Source organism: Pundamilia nyererei, unplaced genomic scaffold (genome assembly GCF_000239375.1).
Source record: "Pundamilia nyererei isolate P.nyererei 1_Seehausen unplaced genomic scaffold, PunNye1.0 scaffold00254, whole genome shotgun sequence".
NCBI classification, from domain to species: Eukaryota; Metazoa; Chordata; class Actinopteri; order Cichliformes; family Cichlidae; genus Pundamilia; species Pundamilia nyererei.
The window spans coordinates 537,319-551,675 of record NW_005187655.1 but is presented as its reverse complement, the minus strand read 5'-3'; the positions used below and the strand labels follow the sequence as shown (position 1 = coordinate 551,675).

At 42.8% G+C, this 14,357-nt stretch overlaps 2 protein-coding genes across 3 annotated transcripts; one reads left to right on the top strand and one right to left on the bottom strand.

Moving 5' to 3' along the window:
- Window positions 1–1,129: 1,129 nt before the first annotated feature.
- LOC102204068 (solute carrier family 2, facilitated glucose transporter member 1) lies at window positions 1,130–9,117 on the top strand. Its single transcript, XM_013915076.1, has 10 exons — window positions 1,130–1,193; window positions 2,569–2,764; window positions 4,267–4,391; window positions 4,495–4,610; window positions 4,874–5,036; window positions 5,949–6,136; window positions 6,250–6,354; window positions 6,843–6,944; window positions 7,075–7,278; window positions 7,574–9,117. The coding sequence occupies exons 2-10, from the start codon at window positions 2,634–2,636 to the stop codon at window positions 7,808–7,810; spliced, it is 1,371 nt and encodes a 456-aa protein (XP_013770530.1). The 5' UTR covers window positions 1,130–1,193; window positions 2,569–2,633; the 3' UTR covers window positions 7,811–9,117.
- A 1,191-nt stretch (window positions 9,118–10,308) lies between these two features.
- On the bottom strand, window positions 10,309–14,203 carry LOC102202642 (Y-box-binding protein 2-A). 2 transcript variants are annotated; one of them, XM_005749772.2, is made up of 9 exons: window positions 14,029–14,203; window positions 13,012–13,075; window positions 12,888–12,921; window positions 12,727–12,816; window positions 12,387–12,623; window positions 12,139–12,257; window positions 11,820–12,057; window positions 10,823–10,954; window positions 10,309–10,727 (listed from the first exon to the last, which is right to left on the bottom strand). In XM_005749772.2, exons 1-9 carry the CDS (start codon window positions 14,105–14,107, stop codon window positions 10,689–10,691), a joined length of 1,032 nt encoding a protein of 343 aa, XP_005749829.1. In that variant the 5' UTR covers window positions 14,108–14,203; the 3' UTR covers window positions 10,309–10,688. The 2 variants fall into 2 exon arrangements, with proteins under 2 accessions (XP_005749829.1, XP_005749830.1); XM_005749773.2 differs by having other exon boundaries at window positions 10,309–10,724.
- Window positions 14,204–14,357: the final 154 nt, after the last annotated feature.

The window sequence follows — 14,357 nt, the reverse complement described above, 5'->3', positions numbered from 1 at the left end:
TACGTGTGTGTGTGTGTGTTTGTGTTTAATGCAAAAATATTTCCCCTAAGCATAAAATCTGAAAAGGGGAAGAAGCAGTCACGTGCTTGTCTCTATTTAAATCACTTAAAGACGGAGATAACCTGCACAACCTGAGATAGTTTTGTGTTTAATCTGGGCTTGTGTTGTATCTCACAGTAAATACAAGCAGGTGCAGATTCATGCATAATGCCTGGAAATTTACTGCAAAGTGTGCATGCAGTGAAGTGCGGGATGTGTAATGAAACATTAGTGGCCACTTCTGGCACTTTACCTTTTCCACAAGGACGCACACGCTCACCACTACACACCTCTTTGTTGTGGTTTGTGAATGTTAAGCAGCACTTATCAAAAGCTCAACTCAGCAAGGTCAAGAGTTACAGATTTACACGGACAACATATTTGCAGAAGGTGGCTGAGCAGAACCGCGGGGTCAAATTAGGTCCAGCAAATTTTACCAGCATCACCAGCATCATGTTGCTGTTGTATCAGTCCATAAGCCCACGTCACCAAAATGGAAAAAAAAACTTTTCAGGAAGCTCGTTGTTTCGACAGTACCCGTCTGTGTTTGTGTGCTCATCCAACAGTTCATCACAGACTTAAATCTTACAGGCGGCGTTACTCCAAAAGCACAAAAGACCTATAAATAAATGAAATTTAAAATTTTATAACCATGCTGGAGTGGAAGAAGTTAATTTTCCCCAAGGTCATCCTGTCTGTCACCCTGCAGACAGGTGGCAGAGGGCTGATGGGAAACTGGAGGGAAGCTAAAGTTCAGGCGTCGACATGAAAGTAGTCAGAGAAGTCATGAACGGCACTGCAGAGATTGTCTCTAGTCAGGATCACGGTTATATATAGTTGACGTTAGCTGAGCAGCAGTGTTGTGTGTGTGTGTGTGAGAGAGAGAGAGAGAGTGACTGAGTGAGAGTTAAAAAGATAATCGTGGTTGTCCAACAGTTATCTTATTGTTACAGTTATGAAAACACCTTTCAGGATTATTCACTGTTCTGAAAAACAAATTATTTGTAATTCACTTCTTTGTGTCTATGTGTGTGTGTGTGTGCGTGTTTCTGCTGCAGACAGTGACTGGAACCCTCGCTCTGTCAGTCTTCACGGCTGTCCTTGGATCTTTGGAGTTTGGATATAACATCGGTGTCATCAATGCGCCACAGAAGGTAAAAAAAGAAAGAAAGAAAGGCGAATGGACATAATATAAAATGAAAGAATAAAACATGTAACACTGGTGTCATGCACGAGTCCAACACTGTCATTTTAACCAGACGTCAACAAAGTCGCTTCGCCTGATTTTACAAGGTGGTGTGTTTTGACACCACAACACGCTGCCTGGTGATGTTTAGACAATAAACCAAAAAGAATAAAACTATGTCACGTGAAGCCTTCCGAAGCAAAGTCAGGTGACCACAGACACAGCAGGGCGAGGCTCCTTTCCATCTTTACGTGTCATCACAAAAATGACAACACATCCCTGCTCCAGGTGTCATGGAAACAAGGAAATATTTCTGTTTGCATGATGAGAAAAAGGCGTGAGAAATATGATTCATTTCCCACATCTGAAAGCAAATTTTGTGCGTTTATCCGCATTTATCTCTTTAAACAGAGCGGCCCTTCATTTGTGTGCCACGGTACTTGGACGCTGTGTAGAAAAGCCTTTTGCATTTATGGGCATCTCAGCTCTGACATCCATCATTAAAATCCTGGCACGGGTCAGGGCAGCTATCAACTAAACTTTTCTGATACTTGGGAAAATGTGAGCATAATTATCTACAGATCACTTGTTTGATTTAATAAAATACATCTTTCTTACAAATAGTGTGACACAAAGAGCAACACTCCCTTTAAGGTCACTCTATTTTTAAGCCTTTTTAATCCTGCTTTCTTCTGATTGGCTGCCCCACGTAAAGTGATCACTTAAACAGCAGCTGGGTGGGGCTGATTTGTGACCATGTTTGGGTTTTCCACTCTCTATGACATCATGTAGATCCAAGAACAGAGAAAAACCCTCTGAAACCGAGTATTTAGAGCACTCTGAACTCGAAACCTCTGGCTCTCGGTGGTTACTTGTACATACAAAGATCTCATTAACTGAAACCTCCCAGGCACAAGTGTGTATATGTGAGATAATATAAGTCTATATTTTTAAAAAATGAGGAAAGCATTCTGAAAATATGAACTTATGAGAGTAAGTTGTTACTTACATGGTGTGCTTGTCTATTTAAATAGCCCATGGCCTGATTTACATAGTATTCTTATGGTCCATGCAGCCATTCAAAGCGCTTCACGCTGCAAGCCTTTATCTAATCCAAGTTCATATTTAAAGTGACATATAGCTTTTTTTTCCTGTCGTAGTTCACTGTATTCAAAGCCATGCAGACAAGTGACTTAACCACCAGCCTTCAAGCAGCCCATTTTATATACTCCATGTTTACAAAAGCTGATTTTAAGCTCTATGCGGGCCCTGTCTGCAAGACCTCGCTCCAAACTTACCTTCCGTTTTACCCAGTTTGTGCTGCTCTTCTCTCACTCCTCTAGTCACTTGCTCCAACTTATCTTGGCACTCCTTGCAGATCATTGAGGGGGACTACAATGCAACATGGATGTACCGGTACGGGGAGCCCATCCCCACGGGGACCCTCACCTCGCTCTGGTCGCTGTCCGTTGCCATCTTCTCCATCGGCGGCATGGTCTCCTCCTTCTGCGTGGGCTTTGTTTCTGAATGGCTGGGCAGGTGAGACAACGCAGGTCAAGCTTAGCCTTTTCTAGTGGTCTCGAGGGGATACGTTGCTTTTATCCTGATGGGTTCGTGAAGCTAAGCCTATGAAATACTGTTTTATGAGATGGAGCAGATAGAACAGGCTCATTAATCTTACACTCTGCTTTAACTGTAACATTTAGAGGATGGTTTCCGTCTGTGCCCATGGTTGCACAGATTACTCAAAGCAAACCACAAGATTTTCTGGAAATCTGAAACAAACTGCACAAAGTCTGAATACATGAGCAAAGATTTAAAAAGTATACATTTCTTCTTCCTAAATGACACACATACTTCGCAGTCTCCTTACATACAAATGAAAGGTCTGATTTTTCATGTGTAAATGGGTAGAAGCTGTGGGTTAATGAAGAGTGAAGTGGGTAGGGAGTTTGTCTGAAGTATCTTCAGTTAAAAAAAGAAAGAAAGCAGCACCCAGTCCACTCAAACACACACAAAAAGACACACTTATGTAAGGAAAGTAGGATTTTGCATGCAGCGGGAGTGGATCCATATAAACGTGGTTTTAAGGGTGAATGAAAAACAAGAAAGCAATTTTAAAAAGCACCACAAACAGAGACTTCAAGTTTTAATGCACTACAACGATAACCAAGACTGTTTTAGGAAACAGCCAGGCAGACACGACAAAACACCACACAGTGTTCAACAGCAAATGATAAATCGTCATTATAAACAGAGCAATTAAAACCTTAATCTAAGCAAACGACAACACTAGTCCAAAGCCTTCTCTAGCTAGCCTTTATTGTGATACATAAGTATCTCCTTCTCAGTTCCGTATAAGCCCAAAAATAAAACCAGTCATTCAGTGAAAGCTCTGTCCGGGATGTTATGACCCAGTTTCCTGCTGTAACCTGAGTCTGTGCAAACTGGGCTGCAGTCCACAGCTTCCACTGGCTGAAAGGACATCTTAACAGAGTCCTGAATGTGCAGCTTACATAAGCTTACAACCTCATCAGAAGCAACTTTTCAGTGACTTTTAAAATATATATTAAAAAAACATTTTCAACCCAAGGTATTAACAGAATGTTACAAAATATATACGTGAGGTATCTTGTTGCTTGTGTCAAGTAAATTCCTGACAGTGTAAGCTGAGCTGTAGGAACTGTGCTACTTCTAAATTAGGTGGGAAAGACTCTTTTTTGGTTCCGATCACAGTCTAGTAAAGTAAAATAACACCAGACTGCAAAATCTAGTCACACATGTTACTTTTCTGTAATACTCCTCTGAGCCTTCTACAGGATTTTGTGGATCAACTAAATGTTAAAGTGCTGAATAAACCAGTGTCTCTGTGCGATACTGAATAATTTGTGTGATACTGCCCTCTAGTGGCTTCTTAGTGTTTTTCCACTACTAAACAGTGTGCATATCCAAACTAGATGTGCACAACTCTGCTGGACAAAAACCCTGCTGTTTTATCATTTCAAAATGGTTTCAAAAATGCAGGTCTGTGCTTCTTTCAGGAGGAAAGCCATGCTTATAAACAACTTGTTTGCCTTTATTGGAGGAAGTCTGATGGGAATGTCTAAGCTCTGCCGCTCCTTTGAAATGATGATCCTTGGACGTTTTGTCATTGGTGCCTACTGTGGTGAGCTGCCCACTGTCTCTTCCCTCTTTTACTCTCCATTAATGTGTCCATTTAATGAGTGGTTTAACAATCTCTTGCTTCCTTAACTCTTCCTTTGATGCAGGATTGGCATCTGGCTTGACACCAATGTACGTGGGTGAGATAGCACCTACGAGTCTCAGAGGAGCTTTGGGGACGCTGCACCAACTGGCTATTGTCACTGGCATTCTCTTCGCACAGGTATGGCAGGAACGACCGTCTATAAATAGCATCGGCATCTTTTCTCTGTCTCCATGTCCCCGACATTCAGTGGGCCTTTCCAGGCCACGTTTAAAAAGTCTGCTCACAAAAAACACATCTTGAATCCTCAAATCCATTCTCTTTGTCTGTGCACCTCCCCGTCTTTTCCTTTACTTCCACCTATAAAGGATTGTCTTTAGGTGCTTTATCATATTATCTTTTGAAATGTCACACACTCAAACTTGCTTCCTCTCCCTGTGCAGGTCCTCGGCTTGGAGTCGCTACTCGGCAGTGAGCACTTATGGCCTGTTCTGCTGGGATTAACTGTTGTGCCGACTGTACTTCAGATGGCTCTGCTGCCCTTCTGCCCCGAGAGCCCCCGATTCCTCTACATCGTCCGGTGTCAGGAGCACCACGCCAAGAGTGGTAAGTAGGGCTGCTTTATTTTAAGGTCTTGGTTTACTATTATTATTCTTATTATGTAACTAAGTTTTACATTTTAAATTCTACACTATAAACTGGATTTTTAGCATTAGGAGGCAGATAGGGCCTTATAAAATAAGATGCTGAGTTGCATTTTGGGAAATGTAGGATCTTTTTTTTTTCAATTTCATTTCAATTCAATTCAATTTATATATCGCAAAATCACAACAGCAGTCATCTGAAGGCACTTGATGTTGTAAGATAAAGACCCTACAACAATAAAGAGAAAACTGCACTTAGTGACAGTGGGAAGGAAAAACTCCCTTTTAACAGGAAGAAACCTTCAGTTCAACCAAGCTCAGCGAGGGGCAGTCAGCTACTGTGTTTCGGTTTGTCCCACTTTGACCCATATCACTTTATACTTTCTTATATATAACTGATGGATACTAATGTTTGTACCTGAGAAGCGAAACTAACTCGAAGTGCCTGAAATCTGCATTCTTTCTTTTGGCCAGCAGGGGGAGACTCCTCTGGTTGCAAAAAGAAGTCTGATTCTACCAAAGTCTTATCTCTGACCACAGTAAACTGTTTTTTCTGCTGAGTTTATGGCCTCAGTAATTACTTTTAAATATTTTTTAACTAATTCTGTAAATCATAGTCTCACGGTGAGTTAAATAGTAGATAAATCAGGTTATAGTTTAAACCACGGCTATTTGGCTTTGCCTTTACATACTGTGTGGTGTCTCCAGTTCCTCGGTCAGATCAACTCCGCACTCATGATGTCTGGGTTTATCAGACATTTACAGGACTCAATGTACAGAGTATCAGTTGGACTTACAGAATTAGCTGCTAAAATGTCAGATGAGTTTTTGTACATGAAAAAAAAAAAACTTCCTACATTTCTACTTTCTGCAGGCCTGAGGAGGCTAACAGGCAGACAGGAGGTGGGCAACATGCTGGCAGAGATGAAGGAGGAGAAGCGGAGGATGGACATGGAGAGGAAGGTGTCCATACCCGAACTCTTTCGCTCTTCGCTTTACCGCCAGCCCATTATCATCGCCATCCTCCTGCAGCTCTCCCAGCAACTGTCGGGGGTTAATGCAGTGAGTCCTTCAAATTACACTGACTCACCTAAAGTTCCAGAAACAAGCAGTCCTTTAAAATCAGGAGCCAGTGCTGTTCAACATTGACCTAAATTTGTTTACTCCTCTGGCAGATATTCTACTATTCCACCAGTATCTTCATGAAAGCAGGAGTCCAGAGTCCAGTTTATGCCACCATAGGAGCCGGGGTGGTGAACTGTGCCTTCACGGTAGTCTCGGTGAGAAATCGCACCGACGTGCCTTTATCGCACTTTTGAAATTCAATTTGGGAGCGTTTAAATAACTTTTTGAATTTGGAACAATAAACATTCACGCCCTGTGACAGAGTCACTCTATTACTGTTTAACACTGTTATCAAAGGGTAAACAAGATAAGAGGAGTCAAAATGTTTCAGTGTCATCAAGCGGATAAAGATGTACGACTTTAGCCGTAAGAGTGCCACGGCTTCAGGGTTAGAGACCGACTATTGTAATTTGATACAATAGATTGTTTTATGAGCGCACGCTTGTAAAATCACTGTTAAACTATGGTTAACACTGTTTTAGAAGTCCTGAACTGCAGTTAGGTATATGGTAAATGTGGTTTTAGCATTATAGTGACCTGACGTTATACATATTTGAGAAAGAATCTGACCAAATCAAATGCTTTAGCTCCAAATGTCAGCTGAGGTTAACCCCCCATCCCCCCTTTACCTTCATATTAACAGCTTTTCCTGGTAGAGAGGACGGGTCGACGGACGCTCCACATGCTAGGACTTGGTGGAATGTGCATCTGTGCCGTCATCATGACCGTGGCTCTTGCTTTACTTGTAAGTAAGCCCCGATCCAAAAAAAAGGAAAATAAATAAAATCCAGACTATGGTATTCCAGACTTCGGTATTTTATCTATGATTTCTAGTCTCCACAAACATCTGAACCCACTTTTCTTCTGCTCTATAGGACAGTGTTCCATGGATGAGCTACATCAGCATGCTTTCTATCTTTGGTTTTGTGGCCTTCTTTGAGGTTGGCCCAGGTCCCATCCCCTGGTTCTTTGTAGCTGAGCTGTTCTCTCAAGGTCCAAGGCCAGCTGCCATGGCTGTTGCAGGCTTTTCCAACTGGACTGCCAACTTTATTATTGGCATGTGCTTCCAGTATGTCGCTGTGAGTATCCACAATGGATGTTGTGCATGTCCACAAATGCTTTTCCATTTTTCACCCACTTCAGTTTTGTTATTCTTTTTTGGCTCGACAATCTTTTATCCTCTTAGATAAACTGATTAGATTTTGGTCTTTAAAGGTTACCAACCTTACAAAATCAAATTTTTTATTCACATTTGAAAAGTTAAGTCTGGACAGACAGATGAAAACATGAAAACCGCTACTTGACCGGTTAATAGAGGCATGTGGCATCAAGTTCAACTCTTTATAATCCGACCTTCTTCCCGTCCTTCCGCAGGACCTCTGTGGGCCATACGTCTTCCTGATCTTCGCGGCTCTTCTTCTGTTCTTCCTCATCTTCACATTTTTCCGGGTACCAGAGACACGGGGCAAGACCTTTGACCAGATTGCAGCCAATTTTCACCAGCATTCAGCTGGAGGGATGATGGATATGGATATGAGCATAGGCATGGGTATGGACATAGACAAACCCAGCACTGAGATGGACTACTTGGGGGAGGATACCATGAACTGAAGATGCCCCATGGAACTGAGAAAAATGGAACTGAGCTCAGCTTGAGAAAAGTTGGGTAAAGGGGCATGACACCAAACTTTTATTTGCTAATATGTATATTGAGATCTTTATTTTTTTTTTCACATAGATTGTGGTGAAAAAGCAGTGTTAAAAGTGTGTGACAATTTGGGTGTTATGGAATTGTCCTTTGGTGGTAGCACTGCAGTACAGGGTTAATAGTTATGAATTCTGGCTTCACTTGAAAGGCTACGAACCAGTGGAGTAAAGGTCGACTGCTGTAGTTTCAAGGGAAGAAGATGCTAATAAGAACAGCCTGTCTGGCATTGACTGCCAGTGCAATAAGACTTTATTCCATGGTGATGGCAATCAGTTGCAATATTGACAGATGGGTGTGGAGAGACTTGGGGATTCCTGCACTTTATAAACAGATATCTACAGTTTTCAAAGTTTTTAGGCATAGAAACAATAGGATCAGCAGCCAGGAGTGTGATGGAGCATGCCTGTTTTTACCAAAGATGGGAACACACATTTAAGAGATTAACATATGAATTGATTTTTTGATCTCCAATGACAGGAATCCCGTCGACACACTGTGGGTTTTGAATCTTTTTTGGCGCCAAATGAAGTGTGTCTGTAACACCCGGTATTTATAGCCGTTATTTACTCAAAGCAGATGTAGAAAAGGTATGATGGGTAGGTAGTGTTTTTGTTCTTTAAGAACAGGTAACAGATGCATTTAATCATGTTATACTTTTAAAAACAGATTTTATGTGCTATGTTCATGTATCCAAAGTGTAACCTGGCATCAATGTAAAAATACCAGTCTGAAACTTCTCAAGGGGCATTATCAAGCGGACCAAAATGCCTCTGGAGTCGATTTCACAGACATTGCTCTGAACTCCTCCAGATATTAGCCGATGGAGGGGTCATCCCAGGACACGAGTGTCACATTCATATAGTCTGGACAGTTAATGGTCTGTCCCTGCCAGCTTCTGTCCACATGATTTCATTTGCACAAATTACAGCAAAGGTCATTCTAAGTTCATGTTGATTATAATCTGATTATAGTGTGACGCAGTACGGTGTGACCTGAAAGTGTAAACTGTCGTAACAAACTATCGTTGTTGGATGCATGGTTGTGATTGGCTCAGTATAGGTAGTGCTCTGGGGAAATGAGTTTCAGTAAAGAAACAAAATTTTGCCTCAAATTTGAACATGAGCCTTCATACTCCTCTGGTTGTTAGGTTACCAAAAGCGTTTTCTGCATCAGTACCAAAACGCTGATATTTTGGAGTTTTCACATGTGTTCTCAAAGTGTGAAAGTACTCCTCTAATAGGAAACTCACTGCACCACAGAAATGCTACTTCTGATCACGCCTTTTGTATTTCATGTGTACATAGTGTGTTTGAGGGTCTAGGTTTTAAATTCTTTACGCACTCCAGCTGGTGTTCGGCTTTGTAAGCAGACTCGAGAAATTTCCAAGTACAAGCACCGACTTTCAAGGTTTGTGCCACACAATCGCCAAGTTTTTGTTGTGTTTTCTTTGCATCCGTCACGTGTGCCGTTTGCAGTCTATTCTTTAATGTGTCAGACTTGTCAGAGATCTGTAATCTGTATAGTGTGAATGTTGATGCAGTGGTTATGTAACCAGAGTGAAAGTACTGCAAATATTGTTAATGAAACCACCTGAAGAACCCTCATTTCTACACCTTCAATTTCTTCACTACAAAAGTAATCCAATTTCTTTGGCAAAAAAAAAAAAAAAAAAAAAAAAAAAAAAAAACATGGTACAAAGGCATCAGTGAATCTGCACTCCAGTCAGAAGGGAATGAATCTTGATTTGCAAACATGATTTATTAATTAGCATTTTAAGTATTAACATTGCACATAATCCCCTCCAAAGAAAAGCACACACAAGTAAAACAAAAAGGAAATTAAGCTTCTTTCTAATCCAACCTCAACCAAGAAGATTAAGGGAGTAGTACGTTTCAAGAATTGATTTGAGGTGTTAACAGAACTAAACAGACTCCCATTATGCATCACCAATCGCAGACCTGCTTAGCTTTCCCCTCTTTAACCAAATTAATCAGAAGCCAAATTAAACTACATGATGGGCCCCATCTGCTCTATTAAAGGAAATATTTCTAAGGGGGTGGAATAACATTCCCATTTTTTCCTCTCTCCCCCTTTTTAAAAGCTGTACATTCAATTTCTAAATGTGCACCCACCAACTACCTGTATCCCCTTAACCTGCGCTCCCTTCCCACCCTCTCCAGATGTCAGTGTGGACAGGACAAGACAAGATGAGGGGGTGGGGAAGGGGCCTGAAGGATGACTGTGAGAAGTGGTAAGATGGAGGATTGGGGGAGTGCAGGGAGGGGAGAGCAGTGCATGTGGTCTGAAATAGGTCCAGTCCTCCAACCCTAGGACCTATGAGAAACAAAAGAAAGCGCAGGAGAGATGGATTGAAAGAAAGACCCCCCCCCCCCAAAAAAAAGAAGACCTTTAATTTAAAAATAAAAAAAATAAAAAGCGCACTTTTAATCCCGAGCCAAGGTATATATTGAAAGAAAATCCAATTTCCCAGAATTTGAGCCAAAAATCTTCCCTGTGTTAAACAAAAGTCTGACTCCAAACACAGGCAGCGTTCTCAAAGACTCCTTTCAATGCCATCATTCCGCCTTAAATCCATTTACTTGACTAAAGAGTTGATGTCCATCATCAGGCCCTCTGTGACAGACTGCTAATGTTGCACATGCAGCACAAGAAGTGCAACCCTACACCCTCACGTCTCCCACCCTGTCTAATCCAAGGTTGCGCCACTTTAGTGTGGGGTCCCACTTCTTGCCAAGGGTTGTGTGACCATCCTCGTGGTCATCACTCTGCTGGTGCTGGGACAGTTGTTGGAGCTGCCTGCTGAAGTGAAGAACACAGCTGAGATTTGTCAACAAAACACCTACCAATGAAAAATGAACCAGCTGGGAAAGCAAAGAGCAACTTTAATGTCTTACCTCAGGCGATTTTACCGTTTTGGGGGAGATTTTAGGAGAGGTCTTTGGCGACTTTGATGTGGGTTTTGTATCAGATGGCTTTGAGGTCTGTGGTGGGGTACTAGGCTCTGATGCAGACTTCTCTGTATCATTCTTCAATACATGGAAGAGATGTGAAAATATTAGTAAAATACCAAAGCTTTAGAACTTCAGAAGATCCAGCTAAACCATCATACAGGCACAAAACCATAGAAATTCATCTAATAGTTAGACTCCTGTCTACCATCTAGACAGTATAAATATTACAGGGACTTAAGGGTTTTCATTGTCAATCAGGCATATTTTCAGATGAGGCGAACTGTAGTTTTTCCACTCAAATCCTGATTAAAGCCAATGAGAACACCACATTGACTGTAAAATATACAAAAACATTTACAGTACAAGTACATTTAAAAATGATGGCAGCTCTCAGTGCTCCCCCCAGCACCCTATCAGATGCAACCAAGTTATAAATTTGAAAATCCTAGGTGATTTAGAGAAAGTGTGACCTCTGACCTTGAGGTCAAGGTCCCTGAGATTTGAACTTGTACAAGACTTTTGTAGACACACCCATGGTATCCTCTGTCAGTCTACCCCAGGGCAGCTATGGCTACAACTGTAGCTTGCCTCCACCAGTGTTTTGTAAAGCGCTTCGAGGGCCCCAAAAAGCACTATATAAATGAAATCCATTATTATTACTATTATTACATCACCTCGTTCTTGCATTCAAACTTAGGTGCGTTTCGCCCGCCAGCCCATCCGCCGGGCATGGTGATGATAAGTGTTCAGCATTTTACTGCTTGCATTAGAGCCTTAATATCTTCTGATAATTGTTTTCTGTGACCAGGACAGCTTGGCAGTGAAAAATAAGCTCATGTGGGTACTGATCTTTTCCTTCCCAATCATCACTAACAGCTCATTTGTGCATAGTTTCCTCACTGAGTGATCTTGATATAGCTGAAGATCAAAAATATCTTACTTTGGAGACAGAGGACTCTGAATTCCTTTGCCTGCGTCGTCTGAACTGGCGGCGTTGTTTCTGGCCTTGGCCCTCCCCTGCTTCTCCATTGGTCTGAGGGCTGTCAGGTGCCGCCGCCGTTGCCACCTCGTGCTGTGGCTGCTGCTGCTTTAGCTCACTCTTCTCCAGGCTCTCTGCTGGTGCAGCCGCCTGCTGGTCTTCTACAGCCTGATTGGGAGGTGGGCGAGGACGGAATGGCCTGAATCCGAGGAAAGCACATTAAATTGCCTCAAGAATCAAGTCCTTCAAACAGGATATCTAAGCAGGACCGTTAAGTTACCTGCGGTATGGGCGCCAGAATCTGCGTCGTGGCGGCCGCTGGGTCTGATCACTCTGTGTCTGATCACTCTGTGTCTGACCACCCTCTTCGTCTCCATCCTTCTGCTCGCCAACTTCACCCTAAATTGGAAAAAACAGACAAAAGACCATTAACATCATAAGCGTTCAACTACTTCAATCCATCTCAATGTCCAGCATCATCCTAAAGGTTGTAGTCTCCCTCACACCCGTCTTTCCGCTTTAGCTTACATCTTGTGTCTCCGGCCGTGGCCTGCGCGGCCTACGGCGGCGTTGCTGAGGCCTCGCTCCCTCACTCTCTCCCGATCGGTCAGTATCAGGACCTTGCCCATCGGCTGGCTTGTTCTGGTCGCCGGGCCGAGGGCTTCGGGGAAAGAACCGTCGACGGAATCGCCGTTTGTTGGGCGCATAGCGGCTTCCTTTTACCGGAACACCACCTGGACCGGTAACATTAGCTGCTTCGGAGCCCTTTGGAACAGAGACATGCCTGAAATGCTTTCTCCAAGAGCAGTTTGTTTTTTTTTATACCTTTTTAAACAGCCGAGAATGTCATATTTTGTCCTTGCCATACCTTAGCTGCTTCAATCACGTCAAACTCTACAATTTCCCCATCTCCAACGCTGCGGAGAAATTTCCTGGGATTGTTCTTCGTGATTGCTGTCTGAGGAGACATGGCTAGCATTAAAAATGTGGGTACAATTAACTCCCATGAAGAAAAAAGAAAGACCTTACCTGATGAACAAATACATCTTCTTTGGTGTCATTCCTGCAAGAAATAAAACTTCATTAGCAAACAATAGACTGAAAAAAGTGAGGACTACTAAAAAGAAATAAGGGAGAATTCGAAACACCTTACCTGTTAATGAATCCATACCCATTACGCACATTGAACCATTTCACTGTGCCTTGGACCAAAGTGGCTACAACAAGAGCACATCAAAAGAATAAGGAAGTGTTATAGAGCAAGTAGTCATTCAGAGCTCACACCGTTATCTTGATTACATCAGCGGTGACCTGCTCGCAAGTGGGAGCTCTATGGATCAATCATTAACCGCAAGACTTTGAAACCAGGCCTGCACTAGGTCACGAGGCGACATGGGGAACACTTCCGACAATTAAGGAGTTCAAGACGAGTCACACGGACACCTGAACGATGTATTCTTCCTCACAGAGACAAGCTCAAAGCCGGCTCGTTTGTGTGTTTTACGGCAGTCTAAACTCATTTAATTTGGCCAAATTTCCTTCTGCAATGATTTGCAGCTGGGAGGGCGCGTGCGCGTGTTTCGCTTACCAAGCGCGTGAACGACAGCTGATAAAGGAAGAAAAATTGGGTCATGCGTTCAAAGTGTTCGGTTAACATGGACTTCTATACAGTCTGAATCAGCTCCATACCTACACAAACACCTGCGATTAAACCAGAGGCAGCCACTGGACTGACATGTGGGGAAAACTTTTTTTTGAGAAAGCACCTGTGTCCTCGAGGCCTTTTAATATTCGGCGTGAGCTTTACAAGCCAATATGTGTGACAGTCAAATAACTTAGTTTTCAACAGCGCGAGTTTAAGCATTTTTTTTATTTTTGGAATATAGTCCCCAGAAAAACCTGAAAAACTCGCCTCAAACACGTGTTGCCTAAAAAGTACCACACCGGAGACAGCAGTGGCACCCCAGGCTGCTGTAATTAACACAAATTCAACCAGCTTGGATCACACACTTCAAGAAATATCACAGAAGGAAGGGTAAAATATATATATATAAACACACACACACACATTCTGGTTTTCACACCCAGGCTCGGTCAGAAGGCGCTAACTTTAAACGTTTTCTGAATATTTACCAAGAAATCTTGGCGGATAGAGTACTTCTACACCCACCTATAACTTTCCTCTCCGGCTGTGGTTTGTCTTCCACCGGTGCCGATGGTGGAGCGCTCTGCGCCTCGGCGTCGGTCATGCTCGCTGTCGGGTTACTACACTTCCACTCCCGAGTCCCCTCCCTCCTACTCTTCCCGAAACTTTCCCAAGCGCCACTGCTAAGTTTTTATCCCGGCATCCCCTCGGACTGCCGGACGGAAGCCGCGCCCTCATTGGTTTCCACGAAAGCGCGAGCTCGAATCTGATTGGTCAAGAGAGGGCGGCAATTGGGACGGAAAATTGTCAGGTGGAGGACAGACATGAGTGAAATGAAGCTGATTTGTTTTCAT